The sequence below is a fragment of the Aspergillus eucalypticola genome, assembly GCF_003184535.1.
Source record: "Aspergillus eucalypticola CBS 122712 chromosome Unknown BO83scaffold_3, whole genome shotgun sequence".
Lineage (NCBI taxonomy): Eukaryota > Fungi > Ascomycota > Eurotiomycetes > Eurotiales > Aspergillaceae > Aspergillus > Aspergillus eucalypticola.
The window spans coordinates 1,342,942-1,367,313 of record NW_020290277.1 but is presented as its reverse complement, the minus strand read 5'-3'; the positions used below and the strand labels follow the sequence as shown (position 1 = coordinate 1,367,313).

Below are 24,372 nucleotides of genomic sequence, written 5' to 3'. Positions count from 1 at the left end.
ATCCAAGGAGATAATAATTCGGTATTTCTAGTAGATGATCTCCCTGGCCTTTGCATTCACATGACAAGATAGGGAAAAACCATTTGGAGAGAGAATGGACAAAAAACCTATACTAAGGCCACAGATCCCTAGATGCGTTCCTCTTTATCCTGCAATAGAGTTTATTCGGCTAAATTCGCTGGCGGGAATGTATGTTCGCATTGGTGGGTGTCCTAAAAGATGTCAAACTTTAGATTTCATTTAGATGCACCAAAAGCACCAAGAGAATTAATTACCTACCGGGTTGCATGTGCCGCATGGCCAGATGAGGTAGTCTCCAGCGTCGGCACATTGCTTGCCGCACTGGGCCATAGAGAGACCTACGAGACAAGCAGTGTATACGAGCCACGAGAATTGCATGATGGGTTGGTGGTCTGGGTAGCAGTTAAGAAAGCGGCTTCTGGTTTCCAGGAGAGAGGCATACCAAATGTAAGACGAGTCTGTGATGTTGTTGAGACAGTGGTTATATGTATGAGATTCTGGAGATTCAATCTGGTAAGGTCCTTCCTATGTACTCCTTTATAAACTTTGCAAAGGTTACAATGAACAATCCACGGGTCGTACTCTAAAATTGTTTACAACCTGATCACCGGAACAATTGTGGTATGTCGTCCAGAATAAATGCAAGGAAAGGTAATACGATATTCTCCTAACTTCCATCTGGGTGCTGAAGGTGGAACACTGGTGTTCCTAGAACTATGAGTTGCCGCTTTGGTTTCCTTCAACTGAATATACTGTTCGTTGGTGGATTCGGCTCATCTTTACCACAATGTACTCAACATGCCGCAATCCGAGAATAATGATGAATGTGTTGATATCTCGGCCGATGCCTACTTTGTTAAACCGCTGGTACATATCACAAGGTTCCATGGCACTATCTGCATTCCAAATGAAGACCCTCTGTGTAATCTGACATATGTCCACTTGACGAAAGGGATATATCCACAGCTTGACGGCCCCTGCATTAACGTGTCTTGTCTCCACCCAGACCCGTCTGTTTTCTTCTTGATTCGCTTTCATATTCTATTATTTCTAGAGCCTGCAACATACTGCCCTTGCATGACGGACTCCCTGCCTACGACCTCTTCTTGGCGTTACCCCGGTCAACTGCTGGCCGCCCCCTGCACCCTTCCCCACATACCCGAGCTAGCCACCCCGCGGACATGCAGCGTCGATCAAACGCCCTATACGAATTTCAGAAATAATGCAGACATTCAATGTGCTGTTATTCGCTTAAATAACTTGAATTGAGTTTGTGACACAGCAAAATCACCCCAAACGTGTTTAATACCAACATCGCTATAAACTCCACTATTAGTGGCTGATTCCCCGTGTCACATTTATCACAAGGCAGGCTAATAGACAATATATACATTATCTGCTATTTCCTTGACTACAGTTCGATATTTAGATCCTTTTTTAATGTGTGCATGACATACTTTGGATAGTCTAGAGTAAGTGTCCCTATTTAAACATTCCGGTAGTCACGGAGGTCCTCTGATCAGAGACCTCATGTTCTCCATAGGCATGAGAAGCGGTGAGATAAGACATCACTATAACACGTAGCCTTACGAGCATGGCTCTGCAAATCTATACTATTATTATACTGAGGGTGCATTCAGTGACAAGGAGACATAGTAACAGAGCATCGCTTTCCTCACAAGTGAGAAGGGCCAGTGGTCTCGTCACAGTAGAAGAGGGATCTGAGACATCCGCGGAGATTTATTGCGGGGTCGGGCTCTGCAGATCAAGACCTTCTGTCTATGGCAGAGGAGGAGGGCACAGCAGTTTCGAAAGTAACTATCGGTCTATCCCCCTTTGTTCCCAATTATTGTGCATCGTTCTGCATTTATATGGCCCGGAACGCTCCGAAATCCCTCAAACTCGCAATAAGCACAAGTAAGCACGAAGCGAAGCATGCCACGACATAGAAGAGTCGTTAATTCATAAAATATGGTTCTAATGATCGCAATTTACCTATCCCCGAGCCTCTAGCTAATCACTAAACTTATATGAAGCCGATATTAGACAGAAAATTATCCCCAGATTTCAGATGACAGATACCTACACTTTAGGCATAACAGAATGCCGATGATCACGAATCAATGATGAGAGATGTCCCACGAATGACTCCAGAAACCCATTTGCATCAGTCGAATGAGGGATACTAGATGGCGAATAATCCACCTGAAGCATCAATTCTTCACCCACTTCAATAGCTTTTAAGAGAATAAACACCTGCAATGGAAGTAGCATGTGATCCTGTACGGACATATCGAAGTCCACGGCTAGGAAAGTACCAGATACCAGACTGGTTATGGCCTTCATACTGAAGGGCAACCTGCGTAATTGTAGAGATTTCTCTGGTTCCAAAAGAGGTGGGCCCATGTCTTTCAACCCTGCAATATTCAGGTCTGTATTTTCCATGGCCCCCGTTGCACATTCTCTGGCATTTTGAAGTAGAGCCTCGAAATTTAGAATGCTGTTCCACCTAATGAAAAGCCGGACGGGAGTAATTCTTGTGAAACAATCAATTATTCGCTCTACATCGAAATGGAGCCTTCCCTCGTTGATCATGAGGACACATGTGTCTAGAGCACCATTCTGCGAGAGTAAGAAGCTTTGCAAGGCTGAAAGTATGAAATGCACAGGCAGAGCTATAACGGAAGCTGTTATTCGCTTCATGATCAGTCAGAGTCCTCGACAATCCCTTCGCGACGACTATTCCTCTGCATACGATAGCGCACGACCCGCGAGCCGTCAGTCAAATCCTTGGTCACTGGACGAAGACTGTAGTCAAACACCCATGGCGACAGAACAAATCGGAGCAGGTAATATATTACACCCAGTCCAAGAATGCCCAAGGCTACTACCGGACTGAGCCAGTAAGGAATACTCGATGTGCTCGAATTCGGCGGAACAAACGGCATGACCAAGAGGAACTGCAAACCCGTCTGTGTTAGTACATTGACATAGTAAAGCTAGGATAGCGAAGTAAACTTACAACATTGGCGGCCAAGTAGAATACAATGACCGGCCATGGCGCAGTGTAGGACGACGACCACCCCTCGGATGGGGTGAATCGCATCTTCACCAGACCCACCGTAATGGCAGTCAACAGGGCGCACATGGGATACGAGGAAAGACCAACGACGAATGAAAAAGCATCCCCTGCTGGTGGAGCACAGATAAACAGAATCGTGACGCAGAGATGCACGAAGAGTGCTGCGATCGGGGTCTTGAACGGTCGGTTCTGCATAATAAGGTCTGGAAATGGGGTGATGCCGTCTTTCGCTAGCTCTTGCAGCAAGCGCGCTGGATCAAAGACTCTTAGCCTAACAGGTATATGGAAATAAACGGAAGAGCCCACTTACGCACGACAAAGGCGACTCCCAACAAGTGGCCGATAGCGGACAAAGCTACGAGAGCGGGTAGGGCTCGCGTTGCGGCTGTCTCGCCGAACACATTGCGGAATAGGCTTGCAGCAATCGTGACATTGGCTGATCGGAAATCTTCCTTCGACACACCAGCAAACTATTGGAACAACAAAGAGAAATAAGTCATCATATCCTGAGTATACCTCAGCTGGGGCCAAGATTTACATAGGCGACATTGGCAAGAACATACAACACCGTGATGATCCCCATTGCGGAGGGGAGTGCGATGCGGAGGGTGCGTCCCGGGTTCTTTACCTCGGAGAGGACTGCATTGACATTATCGTACCCTTGATACGAGAAAATTGCATCCAGCAGAGCCGTACCGATGTCATATCCATTCTTCGAAGTGCCTTCAAAGGATGTCTTCAGGTCGAAATTGTGAGGGTTGGGGATGCGCCTATGGCCAGCCAAAGCCGCGAATCCAGTACACACGATAAACAGTAACGTGAAGAGCTTGACCATGCTCAGCAAATCCTGCATTGCGCGCCCGAGCCGGGGAGCACAGGTGTGGACGCCGACAGCAAATGATACGGCCGCTATTGCTAGCCCTCGTTCCTTCCAGGTCGTCGAGTCTACCCCAGCAGCAGACAGGAGATACTCCGAAGCGGTGATCGCATTGCTGGCAGATACCTGTAAGAACAAACAGAAGAAAAGATAGATGCAAGTCTGCATCTGCTTCGGCGAGAAGCATCGCTCCAGATACACCTTGATGCCTCCCGATCGAGGCATCCCGCTGCCGAATTCCAGCATCACCAGGGCACCACAGGCGGAGATGATACCGGCCACCACCCAGAGAATCAGCGACAAGCCCACACTGCCAGAGAGCTTAAATATAGTTGAGGGTGTAGAGAAGATTCTACTCGCCGTTAGCAACTGACAATATCTAGATCAGAATGGCGGAGTGACTGGACGGGACCATGGACCTACCCAGCGCCAACTATCTTGTTCACTACCAAAGAGATGGCTCCCAGCACACCAATCTTGCGTTCTTGAAGTACATGGTTCTCATTGACTGTGAGCCTCTCTCCACCCTTGGGACTTTCATCGTGAGAGCGAGACGCATCCGCCTTGAAAAACAATCATGCTCTTCCTTTTGCACTCCAGGCCCACTTCTAAGTTGGAGACAGCAGTGACGTGCCCGCTGTCAATAATTCCGTGACTGCTGACGCTGATTTTACTGAGCCTGGACGCTTCTCAGAGCTCTACATCTACATGTTCCTTTAGATGCCTAAGAAAGTGGGGTGGTTGACGAGCGAGTCTTCCTACCTTTCTTGTGACATGGCCTTCTCGGTGAATATCCAATGCTAACGGGAAAAGATTGAGCAACATAGTGATGGTCCGATCGCGCACGACATATTGGTCCACGAGAGGTTGCAGCATGCAGTATCTACCATCATGCGCGAAGTCCATCCCCGGTTATTGGTCATGAAAGTGATCTTCGGAGCACGGGGCTTATGAGGGGTAGGAAGACGAGACTAACAGGGCAGATGAGCACAGAGTTGAGCAGGAGTATATATTGATAAGTACCGCGGTACGCCGAAAATTAACATAAGTCTTCAGTTGTCAGAGCTCACTGCAATTACAGACGAATCTGTTCCTTGTTCTGCCTCCTTCTGACCGCAATCACCCCATTCGGATCTGCCGCCAACATTGTCCCAAACACTATCGTCTCGGGCTTTTTCCCAACAACTTTGAAGTCATACTTCATCAGGATATGGCACAACGATAGTTTTATCTCGTTCGCCGCAAAGAATCTTCCCGGGCATGCGTGTCGACCCAGTCCGAAGCCCAAATGATTTGGAGACGAGTTGGCAAAGGCTGCGGTGTGCTCGTGGCCAGGTTCGTTTCTGAGCTTGAGAAAGCGATCGGGAATGAAGGCTTCGGGTTCAGGATAATATTTTTCGTCCCATTGTCGGAGGCAAGGGACAATGATCTTGCAGTCTTTCGGAATGATGGTGCCGTCGGATAAGGTGACAGGTGCCTCGGCCATGCGGCGCATGGAGACTTGGTGGTGGGTATGTTAGCTTAGGGGCACTTCATACCAAAACCATCAAGAACGGGTCAAGGCAATCAAAGTATAGAAGGGTCACTTATACGAGAAGGGGTGAGAAAAGAGAAATTAAGGGATGCTATACCGCTGCTGATTGGCTTTAAGCGCTGACTCTCCTTCAACACACTATCCATCAATCTTAGCTTCGCCAACGAGGACCTTTCCCAACCATTGTTGAAGACAGATCTGATCTCGTCTCGCATTGCTTCAATGAGCTCTTCCCGCCCGTCTAAATCGTATAATACCTGAGTGAGCATATCGGAGCTGGTGTGCACAGCCGCACTGGAAAGTAACAACTGCGCAGAGACAGGATTATACTGTCTTCCATTCGCAACGTCCTCCAACCACTCTATCGTATCTTCATGGCGTTCTGGATCTCTCCCTTGCTGCTTTGCAATGGCCTTGGCTTTTCGACGTTCCTCTATGACCGGCTCGATAATGCTTCGGGCTTCTCGTATGTCGGCACGAAGCCTTCGACAAGATGGCTGGAACCTGGACGCCAAGGGGCGCAGAAAGCGAGGACAGATGCGCAGTTCGAAGGTTGCTTGGAATAGATCGACAGAGTAATCGACGGAAATGCGTAACCATTTGGGGTTGTGGCAAATCTTGTCGCCTAGAAAGACTCGGGAGCTGAGTTGAGCGATTATCTTGAGCATCGTTCGGCTTAGGGGAATTTCATGCCATTCTGGTACTTGTCAGTTTCATCGTGACATACAGGAAATTTAAAAAAGGGTGAATTATACCGGGGTCGTCAGTCCAATGTTCTTGCAATGCGACCGTTGCCTCCTGAGACAATATCTCATTTAGATCCTCTGTTGTAGTCAGTTGCTGATACTCCACAGATATGGGACAGAAGCCCACCCAAGTTCCGGGTCAACTTTGTCTTCAGAGTAGTCTGGAAGATCTCATCATCCTCCAGAGCTTGCATCTGTTGCTCGAACCCAGGAACATTGACATGCATGTCCTCTATTAGGGTCTTGCGGAGGCTCAGTGTTTTTGAGTTGCGGATCTCCTCGGCGTATTTGGGGTCCAGCACCATCATGACCCCATTTTCAGTGACGATGTCAAATGCACTTGCCTTGAGATGGTCAACTAATCATTGATCTCTGCAAATTACGACTTTCCTACCGTTTTCAGTCCAGCCTTGAGCAGATCCTGTGCGTTCGTGATGAAACGTTTCTTGGAGAGTAAGTCGACAAATTCGAACCGTCTCTTCCCGTTAATCAGGGGCAGTCCGTTCTGCGAGACGGATGTATCTCTCCTTTGAAGGAGAAAGACGAGCAGAAGAGAAAGCAGGAGAATCAAAGTTCCTAGCCCGAGAGGGTTGCCATGCTCTTTGGCGTTGACATTGAGTTCCATGGCGGGCGCAATTTGAAATGGATCAACCCGGTTGTGCCACACCAAAGGGTGAGGGAAGGGCACTAGAAGTTCAATTTATAATCGCTGCAGTCCGAGCGAGCACTCAATATAGGTCAGTCTGGTATCATCCTCATAACCGATGCATCCGATGTTTGTCATGTATATTTTGCCTACAGCTTCCCAGCTATCCTTGTTGATGGGGTAGTAACCCTCATGGCCTGAGCAGATCGCGTCATTAATGTCTCAAATTCCGGTGTTGCCTCAAGTAATTGGATAAAATGGTATTATGCGTGCATTAATCGAGCTCGGAGGGATTTCTCGGCGTCTCTTCGACCTTACTCACGGCCTGTGTGCACAATGTGGAATCAAACATGCAGGAGACTTTTGATAAAAGGTATGGCACATAGAGCGCCACATTCCAGCTGAACTTCTGCCAGGAAGGTGCTCACCAAATGCAAAAGGATATCAAGGTATATTCCCAGTCCACTCGAGAACGATTATGTGTTTTCCAGTCCAGTTTGTGATGGGCGTATGCAGGTAGAGTCATCTCCATGCGCGCATTCCCACTTGACAACGAGAGCTGAAGGATATTGAGGTCAGTAGAATTTCCGTGTTTTTATGTCCTAAAGGCGCTGATGGCCCTTATATACAGTGAAGCAGCATGTTTCAATTGATTTTAGGGGCGTGACCCGGCTATTTCCCCCCTGGCACAATAACCCAGACACCAAGTCAATTTGTTTTGCCTACCAGGCGCCTTTGGCAACGAATATGTAGCATTTCAAGGCAGCTCCTTTTACCGAACTAGCCCGGCTAGCTCAATCGGTAGAGCGTGAGACTCTTAATCTCAAGGCTGCGGGTTCGAGCCCCGCGTTGGGCTTTCTTTTTTGCTAATTTTCGGCCCGCTTGCTCAGGAAAACTTAAATTTCAAGCAGCACTTTAAGTCTTTTTGTTAACTTTTTGTTCACCTGTTCATCTAGTAGGCCTACAAAACCATCTTACTTACTATCTTTTGTCTATGTATGGGAAGTATCTATGGACTGCTGATAGTGGTCTCAAACATAATGTTCGCAAACAGCAAGTAGAACAAATACCCCTGGTCTACACCAGTTAGCTTTTTCGGCTACGCATTTACACATTTTTGTTTATTCTCCTGGCCACCCTGGTCAGTAACCAGAGTCTCTGTCAACCACATAATCTTTGACCATTTGTGGTAGTGCCTATGAAGTTCGCCAACTAACCCTCTGCCCAGGCCAATGAATGCATTTCTGATCATATGATCAAAAATGTTACTGAGCAGACAGGTTCATTAGTACTAAGCCCAACTGTAGGCAGTCACTAGCAGAGCAATCAATCAAACCGTGTTTCAAATTGCCACACTCAATAGAGCTGCACCTTGGTCCATACTATTACGTAGCAACCTGTTTCAAAATGATTCCATACACTATATCAGCATCATTTAGACCTCAGGATCCGACTGCCTCCCGAATAATTTGCAACAAGCTCTCACTACCTCTCTCCGCCTCCCCATCATCACCCGTAGGAAGTCTCTGCGAAGCAAAGGCCAGAAACACCGCCTCCCAGTGCCCATCAGAGAATTTGCACAACAAACCACCATCCGAGTAAATCCCATTGTCATATTTGGGCAGACTGCCCTGGTTCATATGAATGTTATGAATTCCAGATCCAAACGAAGCACCGAAGATATAGGCAGTGGCTTTTTCATCATTAATAGCCGCCTGGATGATGGGCTCCAGCTTATCTAGAATGTCATTGTCAGGTCCGTCGATGTCGTGCTTCAGGATCTCGCCGGCAAGAATGTTCACGAGGCCTTTTGTGCGGTAGAAGTCGAGTCCCTCTAGATCGGTGTGCTGTGGAGTATAGTGATTATAGCGAAAGTGGCGGTGGTCATGGTGGCGATGCTGAGTGCCATTGTTATGGTTATTGTTGGGATCCTGGATCAGGTGGAATCCCAGCTCCAGGGTGTCGAGTTTGTCGGTCATCGGATGGGTGAAGTCTTTATCCACCCAGTATACCAGACGAGATTCTTTGCCGCTGGATTTGACATTAATGGCAGCAGTTCGCTTGCCAGAGGAGTCGTCTCTGAAGTAGAGATAGATGTGTGGCGTGGGCTGGCCACGGCCCTCGGCGTAGTAATCAAACGGGCGACAAGCCCAGACACCGTAGTGGGGGACAGGCATGGTGGTTTGGTACTGGCAAAATGTTCTGATTTGTATTTTAGTCACCCGAGTTGTCAGTTAGTACTAGTAACAATGCTACTGCCATGATGCAGGTTTAGATCGTTGCTGCTTTCGCCTTCCCAGTTTCGCTATTTATACTCAGCATTTTTCCCAGCGGACTAAGTGAGAGGTTATTGTAACTATGGCGTAAAAGCAAGCTCTCAGTGAAGTAGTATATCTCCTAGCTCTCGTATTCCAACCTGTCAGAAGGGAAGGTCTGTGGTGTAGACTCATCGAGACCGACTGCGACCCGAGGGCGAGATGCCGACCGTGCGAGCTGCACCTCGGATCCGGCGGGGTGAGCGGGGCAGATCCACCCCGCAGATTTAAGCTTCACAGCGCTAGTCCAGTGTTGGCAACGGATCCACCAAGCTAGTACTGTGACAGTACTGACAGTACCCATGTAAATCTGGCATCTATCTAGCCTCACTCTTACAGATTGGGTGCCAAAAGTCTCGTGTGTTACTTTAGCGCCAATATGTGAGTTTATTGCTCTTTTTACACCGGAGGACTTGGGGGAACTAATCAGCCTCCTCGAGACCATCATGTAGAATGCAATATCGTGAGTCTCTTACTAAGTCGTCATCCAGCCTACGATGAGGCCAACACAACTCTTGCCTGGGTAGACCTCTTATCACGGCAGGCTTTATTTAACCTCTATATTAATGGAAGCTTTTCTCATGAGAGGTATGTGGGAATTGGGAAGATCCTCTCAGCCGTCTGTGGCTCGGGAGGAGCCGTGAAGTAATGCGCTGCTACTACTGCATGGTGATCTTGGCATGCCCCAATTCCCGATGGCGGCTTCTTTAGAAGGGAATAAAGTGAATATACAGTGAATGCAAACATGCACAGCATTATGCCCAGAAAAACGGGACGTGCAGCTTCCACTGACAGTTCATACCATGCTTCACGCTGGTCATTCACTACGCTTCAGTTCCACATATAAACACTGTCATTGATCCAGCTTTGCTATCATCACCACTTCTACACCCCGTTTTCTACACCCCGTTTTCTACACCCCGTTTCCTGCACCCAGTTTCGTGCACGTTGTTTACTGCACCGCGTTTGCAACCACCGTTTCACTAAAACCAAGTCACCCACGAGTATCCGTCACAATGAGTCACTTGCGCCCGTCAGGTATACTGCCACAAAACAAGGCGCCTGACTACGAAATCCGACTCGTTCTCGAACCAGCCGAGATCCTCACCCCAAGCATTGAATTGAGAAGCGACGTCCAATCTACCTTCAACATGCAGCCGAGCCCCATCATGGAGGTCATAGAATTTCTCGACAACCCAACCAAGGAAATGTTCGGGGCCGGCTGGAGCGTTAGCGTCCGCAAAGCTCAAGGCGATAGCGCTGTCGAATTTACGTACAGACACCACTACCCAATCACGAACAGCGATATTGATAGCATCCTCATCCATGCCAATTTGCAGGGTTTCAACAATGAGCCCGCTGGTGACAGTCGGGAGTTCAAGGCACAAGTTGAATGGGGTTACGAACAAAAGATACTGTCCATGACCAGCAAGAAGAAGCTACATGGATTTCTACCCAACGAACTAGAATTCCCTAAAGCAGACACTTTGCGGCAGATGCTAATCAGGGAAGCGCCAAACAAGTTCAAGCATTGGAAACTTCATGATTGGGGTACTTACGCGTTGCAGCGGTCGGTCATTCATGGCCCGATTCATGTTGATCGCTACTCCGGGTCGTGGGACGGTAAGCCGATCGGTCTTGAGGTTTGGCACATGGTGAATTCCCAGACTGAGAGAACTGATTACATCGTCGAGGTTTCCTTTAAAACGAATAATCGTGCTTCGGCCTCGTCCAAGCAGAGGAAGCTGGTGGATGAAATGAAGAGTAAAGGCTGGCTAGTTGTCGAGGATGAGGATTTGGTAAAGACGGGAGCCATATTGGATGCCTACGCCTTTTGATCTGGCAGCTGTGTTGGAGATCATTCATAACCAACCCTTACTAAGACGATGAAGGAGCGAAGTAATGAATGGGAATCTTGGCATCCAATAACTCACAAAAAAGCCAGGTTTCGAATCCTTCCATTGCTCCTAACAAGATGGACGTTCTGAAAGTTGCACTGGCATCTAATATTTTTGTTCTTTTGTTTTCTTTCTCTTTCTGATGAGTATTTATTGGGCTACGTCAGCCACAAACTACTTGCGAGCCCCGTATCTGCAATGTTGTCCTTTGCCAGCCTACAGTATCACTGGGAATGATGTGCTAGTCACAACGATGAAGTGTCTTTCTTCTTCGCTGTAGTCTACTCCTCCCCAAGTATCTGACATGGCGTTCTTGTGTATTATGTCTCTTTCTGGGTACGGATACCATCCTAGTTCTGCCATAGTAAGCTAAAATAATTGATCTGATCACATACAATCTTCCTATTGATGTGATATGTCCCCGTAGACAAGTTTGAGGTTACCCATGAGGAGCCACGTAACCAGCTTATGCTCCGAACCACTATCCATAGAAGAATTATACCTTCGGCTGAGTTTTCCACACGGATGGAGCTAGTCTGGACCATGGTTCAAATTGCGTTGGGTACAGTCGAAGGGTCTGATAGGATAACATATACGAGGTCAGAAGACCGCGAACCTTAACTTTGAAGTTCCTTGGTGCTTGTTGACGGGAAACTCCATGGGAAGGAACCTTGGCACCTAATTCTTACACCATCCGGGTCAGCCCAAGTAATTTTAATCATGGCAGGAAGTTGATCTGCGTGTAGATGCGCAATTTAGCTGGTAGCATAGTTTTAGTTCAAAATCATCAAGCTGTGAGATCAATTACAACAACAGATGAGCGAAGTAGGCGAGTCGAGTTCCTCTGGGAGGCCTCATGATCCCATACACCAACACGTAAAAGAAAGAGAAGAACAAAAAAAAGAGGCGACACTTTTCAGAGTCTAAGACAAGGTCCCGATACGGATCGAACGCGGGACCCTCCCACAGAGTGCCATGTAAGGCCCGACGCGAAAGGTCAACCGCTAGACCACCCAGGTTTGTCCTACTGTGGGGTTTCCAGATCTTGTTTATATTGAAGGTCACTGGGCATGAATAGAGGGACGTAATTTACCATTGCATTACGTGGAATACGTGGAATAATACATGCTGAGACATTCACTGCAGCGAGGGTCACCTGATCCTTTGACTCGAAATGTGAGTTGAGGACGGAGAGATGTGATATATGCGAGGCACGAAGTATACCTTCTGAGAAGGGGCAGGTGTGCTTTATTCAGATCTATCAGTCCCTGGGTTGTGATAAAAGCCGTATTGATGCTACTCAATACTATAGGTAACCTAGAGGACTCTCGCATCTGCAGACTATGATACTTGATTACTTGAGTGACGTCAATAATCAATATAGTAAGGTCCATCGGGTCAAGATGGTAGTTTTGGCCCTTCGAACCCCGCTTGTTTAATCTTAAGAGCATAGGCTACAGGTCCACATCGTCGACCGGTGTATTTGCTAGCATAATAACGCCAGTTATCGGGCAGTGGCGATATTGATGTTAGCTGAGAAGTTGGTCGAGAATCGGGGACCCTGCCAGCGAGACGGCGGCGGGCAGCAGCGCCAATCCAGCAGAGGACCAGACATCGGGCTCGCAGCTAGTGTCTTCTCATTTCAGCAACCATGCCAACGACCTCACTATCGTTGGCGATGCTCCCTCAGCAAGTGTGACTGAAGACTTGGTCACTAAGCTGCTAGGAGCACTATCTGCAAAAGGGGAGGTTCTGGGAGATTCCTACAGTCGGCTGAAGACTTTGGCCACCGACTTCAGCTCTCTAAGTATCGAGGAGGTACTGCGCCGCCTAGTCGGTATGTTCGTGGACGGCGTGCTATCGAGCGCACAAGTAGTTGTGGATGCATTGATTGATTTCATCCAAAGCTTTGCCGATAAGGGCATGTCCCTGTTGGACACCAAGCTCCATATCCCCGTTATCTCCGACATCTTGAATCTCCTGGGAGTCCCCGATATCTATTTCTTGGATATTTTTATGTGGATTGGACCTGTCGCCTATACCGTCGTGTACAAATTGATACACAACGAACCCCCTTTGCCCGACGATGACACCTCTGCTGCTCTCATCGCAGCCAGCAGCTGGGACGAGTTGGAACAGCTATTTTTGTCAACAGTAACTCCTCCGCGCGCGCTCTCCCAAACCACTCAGCAGTCAATTTACGTGTACACAAATGCCATGAGCGGAATGGTACTGTTCATCGGCAACATCGCCCTGTTCATGGAGGCTCAGGCACCCTCAGCGGGTTGGTAGTGGTCATCAAGCTCATAGTTGTGGCAAGCGTGGGAGCCAGCAACCTCCTGGCACCCAAGGATCCCATCCAGGACTCAGGTATGAAGGTGCTTTCACGCGTTTGCTTTGGACCTGATATTGCCACCAGCTTCCTTGGATTCACACCCGTCTATGGCAAGCTTGCGGCTACCACGAGCAACTTCCCCGATTTGCTACCGAGTGATGGGCGGGCAGTGGGTGCTGTCTTCAAGGCACTTCTCCTTATTCCCAAGTTGATGTCTACGTCGTACCATCTGTATGAACTTACCAGCGAAGAGGCTGGTGCGACGCAATCTGCAGCTATCGTGGGCGAGGTAGCGTGTCAAACCGGGGCTGTATTTCAAGTCTCGTATGCGGCTGCAGTGAATGATTAGGAGCTGGCAAGCCGACAGGTTCCAATCGGGGTTATGACGCTATGTGTTGATCTTCGGTCTGGTTTACTGGTTGCCGAATCAATGATCCATTGATGCGGAGAAAATAGCGTATGAGGGGTAACTGGGCTATTTATAGTTCCCTAGCTACGTTCAGTTAGTAGACTTCAGTTATTCCTTAGCCTAGCCCGTTTTCCAAGAAGAAGAGTGCATATGCGTCTAGGACAGAGCAAATGAGCTTCTATGAAGCTCGGAACCACCCTAATGTACATGCATCAAACCTGCATATCACCTCCGAACCCCTCCGGTGCCAACTCACCCAATGCGTCATACGAGGCTACTCCACTTGACTTTATAATCCCCCGGTACCTTAAATTTAGCTCTCCATCCTCTCCCTCTAAGCTCCTATTTCAACACCAAACACACCAAAAATGCCCACCCAAAAAACCCACCCCGTCATCCACCACCGCCAAGCCATAACCTCCCTCCCACCCGAATCATTCCCCAACCCCGCCCACGGCCACCTAACATGGCGCACTCTCCTCTCCTCCCCTCAAACACCGACTTCCGACATGTGCGCCGGTTTAGCAGTCTGTCCACCCCGCACAGGCCATCTTTGTCGCCACCGGCACACCCAAGCGGAGATATACTACATTACTTCGGGATCGGGGCATGTATTTATCGATGGAAACGAGTATGAGGTTTTTGCGGGCACGGTCGTGTTTATTCCCGGGGATGCTGAACATGGGGTTGTTAATCTGGGTGGGGAGCCGTTGGAGTGGTTTTATATCTTTCCGACGGGGTCGTTTGGGGATGTGGTTTATCGATTTGAGAGGGTATGGGGGTGAAGGAGGGGGAGGGGAAGGTGAGGGCTAAGATATAGGTGTCAGTTTGGGATATGGTCTGCTTTATGGAGCTGGGGAGATGGCTCGTGACAGTTGAGAAGCCTGGGTGGTCTATAGTTAATATTGTGGGTAGTTTTCGTGCGCTGGCTTACAGAAGCCAGTCATCACTGGTAGTGTCGAGAATCAGACCCATGTTCATCATGAATTTGGCCTAATCATAATCCAATTAAACCCGAAATTTCATGCACACGAATGCTTAGGGATGGCAGTTCCAGGAACTTATCAAGGCATTTTACGATGCACACTTCTTAAGTCCTGGGGAGGCATATGATATTTCGACCGAGATATAGATAGATACGTTGTCAGTTAGTCCCAATCACGGGCATGCAGCAATCTCGGGTATCGCTGGCTACTTCGCCACACTATCATGCCAAAAATTTCTGCGGTGGTATATCTCATTCATTGCAATACTGTTTCCGGAAGTCTATGTTACCTAACAGCTGAGAAAAATTGACGCATGCGTTAAAGAAGCTGCTGTTTGGACGGCTATTACGGAGTCCAGCTAGAGCATTTACTAGACTAAGACACAAAATAATATACAAATGTAACTAGATGAGCACTCAACAGGCCACTCTAAAATCTATCGCTGTGAAAGAGAGTGATGCTATTCCTAGTGGAAGCATTATGACAGATTCGAGCCTCTTGCCAGACCTTATGAATTGGTAGACAAATCTTTGATAGGCTTTTTTTTCTATGACATATAGTTCCGTATATTCATGGCTCGGGCATTAAAGCGCTTGTATAACTAGCATCGCAATAGGGGCTCTCTACATGGACTTAACCGGGCTATTAGAGATATAAAGAATCGATTTTGCCTTCGAAGCAAATAAGTTCAATTAAAGTTGTAGAGCAAGTAGCATATTAAAGTGCTCAGTGCAAGTGAAGACCATGCTTGCTCAATTGCGCGGCTTGCCTTGGAAATATCATCCTCACTTGTCCCCGGGGCAAGGCTTCGCTCCTCTTCTTTGTCATTTCACAAGCAGATTGCGCAGCATCTTCATCCTTTTTGGTAAAGCAGCGGGCCAAATATATCCCATCATCGGCATAATAACATGCATAGATATGCAGATGTGACAACAACGGGAATTTGCGGATCTTTAGGAAAAAGTCTCTCCATTCACCCGTCGAGAGAAACACTCTGCGGATGTCCAGACTCACCAAGGTTCTCTCATAGTTGAATATCCTTGCTAGAACTTCGAACGGTGCAGTAAATTTATCTAGTTCAATGTGCTCAATTGGAGCGTCTGGGTGCAGCCAACTTTTCCGATTATAGATTTCAGGATAGTTGGCGTAGGTGCTGATACCCACCAGGCGGATAGATCTTAGCCCACGGCCAAGGCGGAAAAGATGAAGGAAATCTTGGTCTACGAAATAGTGCATGAGTTGATAAAAGTCAGAGACAAACGTGATATCAATGTGTTGAAGTTGAGGCAGGTATGTGCGTAGAACGCCCTCGAGCCTGCGGAAACAGGGGGCCAGATATTTGGGTGAACTGTACGCCGGTAAATCGATTTTGATTTCTCTTAATTTGGGAAGATATCGGTGCGCACGTTCAAGGGCCCAGAGCATATATACCACTGCGTGCGGGTATTTGCTGCGGTAGTTAATTTCAAAGTACTGCAATGAAGGGAGTCTCTTTAGGCATCGATAGAGATTGTTATGAGGTCGTTTCACAGCCTTGGCGAACCAATCAGAGGAAAAAATTGTGAGGGAGCGGATGAATCGACGGAGGTCACTCGTAAATATGGACTTTATGCTGCTCGGAGACTGCACGTGGAGAAGTTGAGGCGTCTCTAACAGGCGACTCACACTCAAGCGTACTGCACTTAACAGAACTCGAGTGGCGCTTCGATTGAATGACACACTGACTAAACGCAGGCACATCAACCGTGCAATTCGGACTTCAGCCTCTAGGCCATAATTTGCAAAGAAAATCGTAACCTAATTCATGTTTAGCAAGTCACGGTAGCAAGACAGAGACAAAAGAAATTCACCTCATCGTAGAGTTCCTGGGGAAGTGATGAAATACCACGCGTGTTCTCTTTTTCGGCCATTATGGAAACAGAAAAAGGCATAGGAGATGATGGAATTTCTCTTCCTAGAAATTGGTGCGATGGTTGGTGATGATGTGGGAATAAGTAGATGGTGGTCTGCGAGTAGTGCTAGGAAACTTGGTGGGGGGACTATCACACTATCGTAAGTGGCCACCCTTTATGACAGTATCTTTATCTAATAACTATGTGAAAGCTCAAGTTGATGCAATATCCAAGTAAGACTATGAATTCTATGAGGTGACTAAGCTATGACTAGTGCGTGATTCCGGGGTTGTCTGTAAACTCGTGATTTCCATGGAGACCGATGAGTCAGGTAGCGATGAGTTCTTCGACCTCTACTTATATTGAATAGGACTTGATAAAGCGAGGTAATTGATCCATTCTACCAGGTCCACGTCAGCACTTTTCTTTTCGCCTTCCCTAGTAGAAATCTTCGCATCGAGCTTGTCGAATAGCGTGTCAATATACTTCTGAACAATCGGCTCCTGCAAGGCGGTAAATTTCTCGGAGAACCCCGGTGCGAGGTTCTTGCGAAGACGGGCATGCTCTTCCTCCGAGCATGCTATCAAGTTCGCGGCAGTCTTGCCGGGAGGTTGGTCCTTGTATTGGTGGGGACGGACAAATTCGCGGTCTGTGTAGATGTCGCGCCAGGCTCGGGGGTCGAGGAAAGATATTTCGTCGGGGGCGACGCGGACGATGTCACCGTATTGGATATGAAGATCCCGGATGCGATGGGGCAGGTGGCCACTGATATTGGCGTGGATGAAAGGGAAGCGAAAAGCACGCCAGTGCAGAGGGCCGGGGTAGATGGAGAGAGGATGGAGGTAGAGGTTGTAGATGATGAGGATGGTGAGGTACTGTTCCTGTCAGATGTGATGTCCAGGTTCCTAAGAAGAGATTGAAATACTTACAAGGATAACTAGAAGGGCTACAATGGCAATGAGGGCCATTGTGCTGAGTGTGGTGGTAGAAAAGCCGGAAAATGGAGTAAAAGGATTATGGATCGGAGGATGGTGAGAGGTCATGCGGGAGATGGGGTGAAAATCCCCCGGGCGGCAATCAGGCACAGAACAGCACGAGTGGGGATTCGTTCCAACGTCTGAGGCTAAGTATCTACTTAATTTAGTTCAAATTAGACTGCGTGAGTGATTGATTGAAGGCGAACCGACCTGCGGTACAGTTCTTTGCGGATCAATGATATAAAGCCAAAGCATCAGTAGATCACCACAGTAACCACTAGCTATCATTAGTGTCAGTGTCAAATGCAGCGTCGCAGCCTCGCGGTAAACACTGATATAGGGAAAAAAATGTTCACTTCTCCGCCGCCCATTCTGACAAGAATCGCGAGTGACAGGTGTAGCCACGCATGCCTTTGCATGCGGAGCATACAGGTTGCCTTTTATACATGTTGAGATTCAAGGGCAAGCAGACACGGCGTCCCGTGAAGTTCTCTCATCCAACGCGTTACCGGGAAGCCATGCTGGCGAGGAAGTCGGTCAATAAAATTGATCGGATGCTGATGGATGAAAAAGTGTAGAGCACCTGGTTATTTTTACGGATGGGTGAGGTGACAAGCTATTGTCTGCAAATATTAGCCAGCGGAGTGATGCCGATGTTGGTGATAGTGACGCATAGTAGCTGAAGCAGCAGTATCAGGACGAGAAACAACATATATGTTGAACCGACAAGTCTTTTTGATAAGTTCTCATAAAGTTTATTCTGGCGCTTCTAACTTGTTCTGTATGTCCAATATTCGTATATCGGCACATGCAATCAGCCCAATCTGAACGTGAAATCGAAATTCGGCATGGTGAGAATGCCAAGATAGGGATGAATTCTGGGAAGCATTGTAGGAGGGAATTTAGGTATGACTACAGTGAAGCCTTCTTGAGTGAAGCCCGTCAGTGCCAAATATCTTCTGATCATGAATTGAATAACTGAGAAATGAAATGCTCTGCAGTAAATCAAATCTATGTGCCAAGTGCTTTACTATCACAGTTTACCAAATCCCTATCAAGTCGGCAATTGATGTGGTTTTTAGGTACCTTCGGCAGTGGTATAACCGCAGTCAGATAGTGGTGATGTTGTAGTGGTACGTTAGTATTTCGGGGACGGTGATGACCATGGTTCCCCAGAAGCAATATCAGGATACTGTGCTTAGCTGACGCGGAAGAGGGAATAGAATCAGATGAATGAGGTAGGATACTATCAATGCAGGGGCATTCTATGAAGGAGTCTTTCACACGAAGCATCATACTTCACCATTGCAAGCAAGACAGTCACCGTCTCTCCACGAATATAAATACGGCCACTTTTCCTCCCAAATCTTCTTCCCTTCTTCATCATTTTTCTTTTCGCTATCTATTCATATTTCCTTTTTCCCAATGTCCCTCTGTCTAAGGTCTCAAATGTAAATAGTATTCAGCTCCAAGTTACCTTTTAGTCCCCATGGATATGATCTACATCAGCTATACTATACTTCAATCCCACGTTTCTCATAGCGAATATTCCCTGTTTGGTAATGTTCTTTGCTGTAGGCGCTGGTATATCAGAGAATACGTCTACCTCCTCGATAAGGACATTATGTTCGGTGAAGTGATCCTCTCGCAGAGTATTGCATGATAAGCACTCATTTGCCACAAGGGTCTTTCATACCTTCTGTTGTTACTTCGGTAGTCCTTAGTAGTATTGTGACCTCAAGGAGTATTTGCCCGGTCACAATACAGCCCTTCTTCCCAATTCAGACAAGTGAGTGACAACCTTGTATTTGAGGAGAGCACGTGCTGTGCCCCTTGCTGAAAATGGCAACAGGGCAGCAAACCAGACATACTCCTTCTCGCTTACGCCTTCTTCTTCTTCTTTCCCCACGTTCCCATCTTCTCCCTTCTTCCCTCTATTCTGTTGAGCATCGCGTCTTCGACTCTAATTTCGTTCCCCTTCCTTTCACCATTCTGCTGTGTCCTAGTAAGAAGCCGACTAACTTACTGTATAGGTACGACCCTCATCCCAGAGGGGTATCCTCCCGGTTTCGCGTGTTGATTAGACAACCGTGGAATTCAGGTTCACAGTCAGACCATGACTGCTCGCGAGGCAGTCTTGCTCCTCGTGAGCGTCGGTCGGTTTGGCTGCTTCGATAATAGGGGTACGTGACACAGGCAGTTTCTTCGAAGTTTTTATAGAGTTTAGTTGGCTGACAGCAGGTCTTAGCCGCATCTCTCCAAGAGTGCGGTGTATTTAGGCGAGGTTTAGTGAGCGTTCCTGTCCGGTCCGACACTCACATCTTCCTGTTGACCCAGTAGAAGGCTCTCTTCGAGAGTTTCACTTCGTTGCTTTCCCTGTGTATGTTTACGAGCCTCCAGTGACTAAGGGGCAAATGGCATTGTACTGACAGGCGCTAGCGGCCTCTCTTCGAGAGTACGATATATTCATCCGAGCGTCTACAGAGGGACTCGTTCAAGCTCTCTTCGAGGGTCTTGTCTTTTTCCTATGTTCTTTGGTCCCAGACGTTTGGTGAGCACTTTGTTTCCAAAGAGTTGTTATATCAATCTGCTGACAACAGTATCAGCCGCTATTCCTTCGAGGATGCGGTATATCTCGGCAGATATCGGTGAGTACACATGTCCCTTTGCCAAAAACGACTTCATAACAATGCACTGACTATAAGGATAGCGCTTCTCTTCGAGACGTGATGGTCTGCCAAACCCTGTGGTAAGCACTTATGTCTTTCAGATATACCCAGAACCTGGCTAACATGTTTTCCAGCTACTTCTCTTCGAGAATGTGGTTTTCATATACTCAGCCGCTACCTTCCTTGAGGGTGCGGTTTATCCTAGCAGATATTGGTGAGTACACCTGTCTATTCACATGCATTATCCCGTGTCAACCTACTGATCATATCATCAGTTCCTCCCTTTGAGAGGCGATGGTCTGCTAAACCCCGTTGTAAGCACTCCTGTTTTTCCAGATATACCCAGAACTTGGCTGATATGGATCCCCAAGCCACCTCTCTTCGAGAGTGTGGTCTTCTACTAACACCTTGGTCAGTACACTACCATCTATGACGAAGAGTCAAGCACTTGACTGACATGATTTCCAGCTACCTCTCTTCGAGAGTGTGGTTTTTACTTAACCTCTTGTAAGTATAACTGCTGTTCATATTGCCCAGCACTCGACTAACATGATTTCAGCCACCTCTCTTCGAGAGCTGTGGTCTACAATCCCTTGCCGGCTCTCCTCGAAAGTCTGGCTGTTCTTTCTTTGTACTTGTGTATGTACCTATCTCATATCGAAGATGAGTTGGCATCTTGCTGATTTTGGCAGGCCGGCTCTCTTCGAGAGATTTCGGTTGGATTCCTTCTCAGCCTACCGGTAGGTAGTTCATCGCCAACTATTTTTCCAGCCAAACATGGCAACTAACAATTGGCTGCTACAGACTGAATTCATCGCCTCCGTCTGTCGCCATCTCTCCGCCTCCAACGCCAAAGTTTGCCATTCCTGAGCCAAAGATAGCCGACCGATTCCCCTCGCCGTTATAGAAGCCAGAGTACGACCCACTTTCAGTCTTCCGTGTGATTATCTAGTCTCGGGGGAGACACCAGCTATATCGAGAGTGTATTAAAGCGACACGACATATTGAATCTGAGCGCTATCGAAAACGACTAGCCAACGACATTGCCAGCAACTTTCAACACCAACAGAACAGCGACTATCCCTAGATCTCTAGTACCACTCCATCGCATGGCGTTCATCCGTTCTGATAGCCACGCAACTGATCGGGAATTACACAGGCGGCGAGATTCGGCATCGCATTCGCACGCGATGGCCTTTCATATCCATCAGCCCAGAGAAAAAAAATGCTACGGCAGGTCATTTTCCTATACCAGGGAACCTTTCTGGCTATGGATTTCTGTCACAGTCAACACAAATAATTACATCAACTTGATAAGAAGAAATCAGTCGCCCTCTCGGGAGGGTCTACGCCAATGGATTAAGATGCTCAAGCGCGTTGATGTGTGCCAAGATCCAAAGTCCTTTGACAGTACAGCTTAACAAGTCTGTAATACGCTCAAGAACGTCGACTGGTGGAATTGCGACCTACCTATCTCTCTTGATTATAGAGATAGCTATAAGGTGGTTACGGCCGCGATGGATTGGACAGTCAGATCGCAATCTCGTGCATCACGAACTCCGGGAATAAGAAGAATTGTGGTACTGTCGCCATGGCCCACAATAAAATGCCACCAAGCACCATCATGAACTCCCATGGCTCTGCACGGATTCCCACATCCTGGTGTTCTTCGACGATGAGGACGACAACGACAACGACGACAACGACGACAACGACGACAACGACGACAACGACGACAACGACGACAACGACGACAACGACGACAACGACGACAACGACGACAACGACGACAACGACGACAACGACGACAACGACGACAACGACGACAACGACGACAACGGCGGCGACGACGACGGCGACCGCGTGTTCTTCATATTCCGGCCTCAAAGAATGACCGCCGCGATAAATACAGAAAACGCTTCAGCTTCTTCCTCGATACACCTCCCGCGAGGCCAAACTCAAGCTCGCCCTTCACCACGACATGATCGCAAAGGCCGGCGACTTCCTGATCGGAAAGTTTTATCAGTGACTGCGCAGGACACTCACCCAAGGGGTTCTCTGGTACATGGGCTCCACATATAATGACAAACTGATCTGCGCTGTCATACATTTCCGACGCGATGGACCCGCAGCCACGGTGCTCCCCTACAGAATTGACAAAGCCAGGTTGGCGAGGCATCGACTCAACAGAGAACTGGAGCTGGATATGATAACTTTCTCGCAAATGAGGGCATCTCCACAATCTCAGGGGTAGCTCATCAGTTCCTCAATGCCACCTAGTGTCATGAAACATGGTGCACAGATATGGGTTTCGGGCTGTCAATAGTACGCAATTTGGGCACAGCATTTTCAGGGCAACGGAGCCGCACGACATTTCAGTATTCGATTCGACACAGTTTATATGATGTGGCCTGCTAGGTTGTCTTGCCGGGTGCTTCACTGTTCGAAGCAACAATAAGACCCTGGACGCTGTCAAGTCCTTCAGGCTCGCTAAAATCAACGTGTGATGCAACACAAGGCCGCATGTACGTGAATAGTCAATACTGCAGCTAAACACACAATAAAACAAAGAGACAAGCGATCGTGGCAACTGACTTGTCAGTTTCAATGAGTCACAAGCCTCTGTCTTGGTTGTTTGGCCACTCAATTTTTATTGCGGCCGTAGATAGTATATGTGCATCCTTTCTTATGAACATGACCGGGTTGATCTCAACAGCCAGAGCATCATAATGTGATTCGGATTATCTTCGCCAGATTTACTACTCCATGCGAAAATTAAGCAGATTGAGAGCTGTCACTCAGAGTGACTCTATTGCCGGTTCTGTCCTCCAAGGGACAGACATAATCCCAAACGTGCGCCTAATGAGGTAAAACTAGACATTGTCACATCTATATGCTAACTAGATTTCCTGGACGCCCAAATGACATTTACCCCGGTAGATTTGGTGATTGACATTATAGCCGATGGGCAGATGATAGCGGAATCAAGCATCCAGCTGATGCCCCCGTACACTGACCGCGTTTCCAAGCTTTAGCTCACCCGAAATACTTTCTTATCATACCTCACTCGTTTAGTCAAACCCCAAGTCAATGCAGAACAACATATACGAGATTTCCAGGAAGCATACATCAGTTGGGAATATGGACTACTGTGCAACATCAGCGAGTTTAACAAGCATACCCTGATTGACTCCCTGCACGCCACACGAGCGCTAATCGCTAAAGAACCTCGCTGGTACATTAGTAACGACATGGACGATCTACCACTACGCGCCTCCAGTCACATATGGCGCGATGATTTCATCGCTACATTATGGCCTTTCAAAGACGAAAAGGCAAAAGCCACAATTCAAAAATTTTAACCGCCAACTGGGCATACCAATGAACGAAGGTTTCACCAGGGGTTCTCGCTAAGGCGCACACTTCTTGCGCATGGAACCGAGCTCGAGGCTGGTAATCGAGGCTAGTTTTCCCTTGACACTCGGAAAATATCGACTTCGATACCAAAGCTTCACTAATAGAGGCTGTAACACATTTCGTAGACTGTCACACTTGACGATGCCAACCGAGAGGCTTTTATTACTTTGCAGATAGAGGTAGTCTGCGGCGTTAGCCTGATCCAACGTCCTCCGGGAAATGTACAACCCAGTACAACCAATGTTATTGTCTGCTCAATGACGGCTCTTGATTGCAAGACTCTTCTGGTTACTGGGTCCAACAAAGGTTGTGGACAATCTTGCTGAGGAAATGATGGAAGTCCTCCAACGGGACGAGCGACTACGAGGCTGGCGTAGCTATCTCGTCCGGTTCCGCATGCGACCATACAATTTTGATATGACAAGAGGTAGTCACTTTAACGAATAATGGTATAATAGCTAAAGAACGTTCGAACTCACATCCTCAGGCTCGATACCGCAGAGCCACGCTATCACCGACAAGTACGGTGGGTTTTGTCAGACTGACTTGCAGCAGATAAGCAATTAGA

At 47.7% G+C, this 24,372-nt stretch overlaps 9 protein-coding genes and 1 non-coding gene across 10 annotated transcripts; 5 read left to right on the top strand and 5 right to left on the bottom strand.

The window, feature by feature from the left end:
- Positions 1 to 2,726: 2,726 nt before the first annotated feature.
- Positions 2,727 to 4,886, bottom strand: BO83DRAFT_395799 (methionine permease; the record flags this gene model as incomplete). Its single annotated transcript, XM_025533102.1, has 6 exons — positions 2,727 to 2,981; positions 3,044 to 3,354; positions 3,414 to 3,573; positions 3,642 to 4,332; positions 4,404 to 4,543; positions 4,743 to 4,886. The coding sequence occupies 6 exons, from the start codon at positions 4,884 to 4,886 to the stop codon at positions 2,727 to 2,729; spliced, it is 1,701 nt and encodes a 566-aa protein (XP_025392407.1).
- A 169-nt stretch (positions 4,887 to 5,055) lies between these two features.
- Positions 5,056 to 6,885, bottom strand: BO83DRAFT_395798 (cytochrome P450; the record flags this gene model as incomplete). Its single annotated transcript, XM_025533101.1, has 5 exons — positions 5,056 to 5,480; positions 5,612 to 6,211; positions 6,270 to 6,338; positions 6,388 to 6,604; positions 6,655 to 6,885. 5 exons carry the CDS (start codon positions 6,883 to 6,885, stop codon positions 5,056 to 5,058), a joined length of 1,542 nt encoding a protein of 513 aa, XP_025392406.1.
- Positions 6,886 to 7,689: 804 nt separating this feature from the next.
- On the top strand, positions 7,690 to 7,762 carry BO83DRAFT_t54. The gene has a single exon. It is a non-coding gene; the product is annotated as a tRNA-Lys (tRNA).
- A 586-nt stretch (positions 7,763 to 8,348) lies between these two features.
- Positions 8,349 to 9,083, bottom strand: BO83DRAFT_353743 (YukJ family protein; the record flags this gene model as incomplete). The annotated part of the gene is made up of 1 exon (XM_025529064.1): positions 8,349 to 9,083. One exon carries the CDS (start codon positions 9,081 to 9,083, stop codon positions 8,349 to 8,351), a length of 735 nt encoding a protein of 244 aa, XP_025392405.1.
- Positions 9,084 to 10,237: 1,154 nt separating this feature from the next.
- Positions 10,238 to 11,059, top strand: BO83DRAFT_385334 (fibronectin type III domain protein; the record flags this gene model as incomplete). The annotated part of the gene is made up of 1 exon (XM_025532616.1): positions 10,238 to 11,059. The coding sequence occupies one exon, from the start codon at positions 10,238 to 10,240 to the stop codon at positions 11,057 to 11,059; it is 822 nt and encodes a 273-aa protein (XP_025392404.1).
- Positions 11,060 to 12,244: 1,185 nt separating this feature from the next.
- On the top strand, positions 12,245 to 13,925 carry BO83DRAFT_454739 (uncharacterized protein; the record flags this gene model as incomplete). The annotated part of the gene is made up of 4 exons (XM_025536996.1): positions 12,245 to 12,295; positions 12,653 to 13,407; positions 13,430 to 13,489; positions 13,539 to 13,925. 4 exons carry the CDS (start codon positions 12,245 to 12,247, stop codon positions 13,801 to 13,803), a joined length of 1,131 nt encoding a protein of 376 aa, XP_025392403.1. The 3' UTR covers positions 13,804 to 13,925.
- Positions 13,926 to 14,204: 279 nt separating this feature from the next.
- BO83DRAFT_375126 (cupin domain-containing protein) lies at positions 14,205 to 14,834 on the top strand. The gene has a single exon (XM_025530386.1). It carries the CDS (start codon positions 14,232 to 14,234, stop codon positions 14,646 to 14,648), a length of 417 nt encoding a protein of 138 aa, XP_025392402.1. The 5' UTR covers positions 14,205 to 14,231; the 3' UTR covers positions 14,649 to 14,834.
- A 741-nt stretch (positions 14,835 to 15,575) lies between these two features.
- On the bottom strand, positions 15,576 to 16,759 carry BO83DRAFT_304727 (uncharacterized protein; the record flags this gene model as incomplete). Its single annotated transcript, XM_025527233.1, has 2 exons — positions 15,576 to 16,646; positions 16,700 to 16,759. 2 exons carry the CDS (start codon positions 16,757 to 16,759, stop codon positions 15,576 to 15,578), a joined length of 1,131 nt encoding a protein of 376 aa, XP_025392401.1.
- A 335-nt stretch (positions 16,760 to 17,094) lies between these two features.
- On the bottom strand, positions 17,095 to 17,709 carry BO83DRAFT_423547 (cytochrome P450; the record flags this gene model as incomplete). Its single annotated transcript, XM_025535107.1, has 2 exons — positions 17,095 to 17,616; positions 17,671 to 17,709. 2 exons carry the CDS (start codon positions 17,707 to 17,709, stop codon positions 17,095 to 17,097), a joined length of 561 nt encoding a protein of 186 aa, XP_025392400.1.
- Positions 17,710 to 19,638: 1,929 nt separating this feature from the next.
- On the top strand, positions 19,639 to 21,346 carry BO83DRAFT_134969 (uncharacterized protein). Its single transcript, XM_025526127.1, has 13 exons — positions 19,639 to 19,901; positions 19,967 to 20,007; positions 20,062 to 20,098; positions 20,158 to 20,269; positions 20,325 to 20,366; positions 20,429 to 20,467; positions 20,522 to 20,601; positions 20,663 to 20,701; positions 20,759 to 20,798; positions 20,856 to 20,894; positions 20,947 to 21,026; positions 21,080 to 21,127; positions 21,192 to 21,346. The coding sequence occupies exons 1-13, from the start codon at positions 19,835 to 19,837 to the stop codon at positions 21,194 to 21,196; spliced, it is 669 nt and encodes a 222-aa protein (XP_025392399.1). The 5' UTR covers positions 19,639 to 19,834; the 3' UTR covers positions 21,197 to 21,346.
- The last annotated feature ends 3,026 nt before the right edge of the window (positions 21,347 to 24,372 follow it).

Excerpts from the sequence above, each read along its gene's own strand:
- BO83DRAFT_375126 (XM_025530386.1), top strand. The coding sequence starts at position 14,232 with ATGCCCACCCAAAAAACCCACCCCGTCATCCACCACCGCCAAGCCATA.
- BO83DRAFT_134969 (XM_025526127.1), top strand. The coding sequence starts at position 19,835 with ATGACTGCTCGCGAGGCAGTCTTGCTCCTCGTGAGCGTCGGTCGGTTT. Across the intron at positions 20,270-20,324 it reads TCTTTGGTCCCAGACGTTTG|CCGCTATTCCTTCGAGGATG; the intron begins GTGAGCACTTTG and ends CAACAGTATCAG. Across the intron at positions 20,367-20,428 it reads GTATATCTCGGCAGATATCG|CGCTTCTCTTCGAGACGTGA; the intron begins GTGAGTACACAT and ends CTATAAGGATAG.